Consider the following 3,991-nt stretch of genomic DNA (forward strand, 5'->3'; position numbering starts at 1 on the left):
GGAGAGGGGTGGGGTGTGAGGAGGAGGAGAGGGGTGGAGGTGTGTGGAGGAGGAGAGGGGTGGGTGTGTGTGTAAGGCCGTAACATGAACAAAAACAGGGCCAATAATACAAGTCGGAAGCAACAATAGCATAGAATGCAAGCCACAAATTTACCGAAGTGCAAGAAAACGGAGGGGGAAAGCCCAAAGCTATAGAAAATAAGGTGACAATTTATTTACCCAAGAATCACAAAGTTCTATCTGCTCAGGGCCTAATTTTGAGAAATTTGACGCTGAAAGTTTTGAGTTTCACAACACGTCAAGCTTTTTCACGTGCAGTTCTTAGAATATCATGATAACGGCTTCGAATTGTCTTACGATTTCAAAAGAGCTGATAGAACATTTGGTCTCTGACCTCTTGGTCTTAGTAACTCAAAACGGTCACAAAAGTCAGATAAAACTGTGTAGCTTTAGGGTAGACGGGTTAATAGTGATACGTATTGGTATAGGTTGTCAAAGATTTATATACGCTGGCACAGACTGACCAAGTATTGACCTATAAAAAAAGAGAGTTCAAAACTTAGGTAAATCTGTAAGACAAAAGATGAGCTCAAACCGGGCGATATTGGATGTGCTTTTATTTAAAACCAACATCAATGAAGGAAATGAAAAGAAATGAAATTAAAAGCAGGAAGGTGCGAAAGCACAGTTGTTCCCAATTTCCCAAAAGAGGAAAACATCCCCAGCAAAATGAAACAATAAACACAACAATAAGTGCAACAAAATAGTTGCCCCTACTCTCTTTTATGAAGAGGGAAAATAAGCACCAAAAAAAACAACAACAAAAAACAGCCACTTCCAAAACGCACCCGGACAGGCCGTATAAAGTATCAACAACCGACAAAGCAAAACGTATGGAAGAATAAATTATGTGAAGACTTTGTATATAGTCTTTAAAAAGCCATTGGATTCAAAACAGAGACCTCAAACAAAAGTCAAACGTTTGCGAAAGATGCTCCGTCTTGTATTGGATACATTCACGACATAAAACAACAACCGGAAGTCTCAGCTCTACGTCTTTGGAACAGACAGCGCCCCTTGTGTCGGGACAAGTCGTTCAAACAGCGGTACGTTCTAGATGTCTAGCTAGGTGCGCCGACGATTCTGTGGTGAGAGCATCGTTTCGGGCGGGGTTCGAACCGCCGACTACTTCTTCCCGGGCAGACTGGGGTTACTGCACTGGCAGGCATCACCACCCAGCTGCACGGAGCACAGGTAGTCGCAGATGTTGGTGGTCGCTTCCGGTGGGGAGCTGGGGAGGTCTGTGGTCACTGGTTTGACGCGGCGTGGGGTGATGGTGGTGGGGAAGGCGGTCGTCGAGAACTTCTCTGTTGAGATAGGTAAAATAATATATGCATGCTCAGGATTGACAATCGCTATTTAGAAATGATACCTTACTTTTAATATAATTAACGCATTTCCACAAAAGAACGTGCAATGCGTTTGACAATAGTATAAAGAACCTAATTCCAATAGTGACAATTTCACTATCCCCCTTTCTCTCCATATATCTCCCCCTTTCCGTCTCTCTGTCTCTACTTCTCTCTCTCTCTCTCTCTCTCTCTCTCTCTCTCTCTCTCTCTCTCTCTCTCTCTCTCTCTCTCTCTCTCTCTCCCCTCTCTCTCTCCATATCTCTCCCCCTTTCCCTCTCTCTCTCTCTCCTTCTCTCTCTCTCTCTCTCTCCCCCCCCCTCTCTCTCTCCCTCTTTCTTTTCCCATCCTCTCTCTCTATATAGTTTTACTGATATTACATGAATCAGAAAACTAATAAATATGTCTCAACAGTAAGATGCGATTTAACTGCCTTTTAAACATTGCCAAGAAATTCGAGTCTCTAATATATCAGGGTGAGTCATTTCACATCAGAGGGTCATAATACGAAAAAAAATCACTGTCCATAAAATTAAAGAGTAGTTCACTAATGGTTTGAGTAAAATTGAACGATCTCTGGACAGCCTAAGACTTCTTGCTGTTAACACTTTTGAAGAACGTTCCAGACCGAGGCGATTCTGATAATATTGTTTAAACATTTATAACAAAAGACAAAAACTTTAAACACAACACAGCTTTTCACTGGCAGCCAATGTAGCTTTTTCTTAAAAATAAGTTTGGAGTTGACTTAGTAGTTTATACGAATTGCGAGCAGGAAGAAAATTGAAATGATCTCATTTTGAATGAATAAGAGACAGTCAGGATCAAAGCTGGTGTCCTTGATAAATATTCCAAACTGTGTCGATGGGGCATGTACTGTTCACCTAGAAATACTTCCATCCCCTTCTCTATCGGAATTGGGTGCTGCATATTGGCGACCAGCAATGGCATTGTTATGAAATTATTCTGCCTTGGTGTAATATTGTGTATTTTGGTATGTAATGTGTGTGAAAATAGAGAAATGGTGTATTAACGCCCCTATCAAGACTATTACTATTAGGTTATATAAGAGGCGGGATCTCCGAATTAAAGTCCATCTCCAAAAGGATTACGGATCCGGTTGCCTAACCACGAGGACACCGACACCACATGTATGTATGTATGTATGTATGTATGTATGTATGTATGTATGTATGTATGTATGCCATTGTAACCTAAATTTCGCCTCGGGGATCAATTTTAAAAAAATGTAATTTTTATCTTTTGTCAAAAGGAAAACTCTTCCACTTGAGAAAATAAACCGATATCACCAAAGGGAAACTACTCACCCCATCCCAGACAGCGGCACATGTACTTGATGAGCTGGGTGGCCTCCCCTGTCTTGTCCTGGGCGACGTCACAGGCGCTGCGGCACAGGATGCCATGGCTGTTACTGTCGTCGCCATCGCCGTCATCGGCACGTGACCCAGGGGTCAAGGCCACAACCACCAGCAGCAGGAAGAGAGTCACTATGGCGCGCATTCTGAACAGGAAAAAAAAGAAATCACGTGTTATTGTAAACATTTTACGTGGCTGTTGAAAATATTTAAATCATTTTGGAGGCGGTTGTTTCTTCCCTGCTGTTAAAGAGATATACAATAATATTGTAATTGCAAACATCTAAAGTGGCCATTGATCAGATTTCATAATTTGGGAGGTAGGCTCCATGGACTTTGCCTGTCAGAGAGTATGGGAATTGTTACTGTAATATGTGGGCTCTCGTGGCCTACAAGTTAAGGTGTTCGAGTCTCGTTCAAAGGTCCCGGGTCCTAATCCGGGTAGCGACGGTAAATTTTTTTTATCTAAAATTGTATCCACTCAACTCCTTTCCTGCTCTCTAGCAATGTTCTGTCGTCTGCTTTCGTCTATACTTTCTGCCCTCACTTCCTTTGCCCCCTCCTCTGGGCTCCTGACTCTTTCTGCGGCTTTTCTACTGCTACTCCTGGGCTCCTTCTTACTGCTGTCTTTCACCCTCACCCCTAATCTACAGGTAGGAAAGATTTACACCCAGCCATCTCTGACAAGGGCAAAAAATCACGGAGGTCTCGTGTGCAAGTTGCACACGTTAAAGATCCCTTGCAGGTCTAAAATCGATAATAGTAGGCTTCGGCCGCCATCTGGGCAAAATTCAAAATTCCCTACAAACTGAAAATGTTTAATGTGTATAACCTTATACATAAATTTGTATCTTTATTGACTCACATTGCTTCGGCCCTGCTAGTCAGGCTCAAAAGCGGTGGAGCAGGATTGGAATCCCAGCAGACGGACAGGCAGAGATAGGCAATAAAAGACGTCCACTTACAGAAATCAAATCTACAACGTCTATGTGCGACAGCTAGGGGGCTTACCGCTACACCACCAATTCTAGGCGGGGCAGACACACCAGAGAAACAAACAGATACGATTAGATTTCTACACACTTTCCTGTTTTACTATACTGTAACGGTAGGTTAAAGAATGCATTTACAAATGTTTAACAAGTGGCAGAATTTTTTAACTGCTTGTTGGGACCTGCATATTGGAGTAAAAGTAAAACTAAGCTA

General features: G+C 42.4%; 1 protein-coding gene across 3 annotated transcripts in view; it reads right to left on the bottom strand.

Moving 5' to 3' along the window:
* Positions 1-597: 597 nt before the first annotated feature.
* The window catches only part of Alb-1 (putative pheromone), a 19,860-nt gene continuing 16,466 nt past the window's right edge, over positions 598-3,991 (bottom strand). For 2 of the 3 annotated variants that reach the window (XM_013084235.2, XM_013084234.2), the window contains exons 2-3: positions 2,738-2,931; positions 601-1,367 (exon numbers count right to left, since the gene is read on the bottom strand). In XM_013084235.2, the coding sequence (XP_012939689.1) occupies positions 1,186-1,367; positions 2,738-2,930 (375 nt within the window). In that variant the 5' untranslated portion in view covers position 2,931 and the 3' untranslated portion in view covers positions 601-1,185. 3 annotated transcript variants of the gene reach the window in all.

Source organism: Aplysia californica, unplaced genomic scaffold (assembly GCF_000002075.1).
Source record: "Aplysia californica isolate F4 #8 unplaced genomic scaffold, AplCal3.0 scaffold00280, whole genome shotgun sequence".
NCBI lineage: Eukaryota > Metazoa > Mollusca > Gastropoda > Aplysiida > Aplysiidae > Aplysia > Aplysia californica.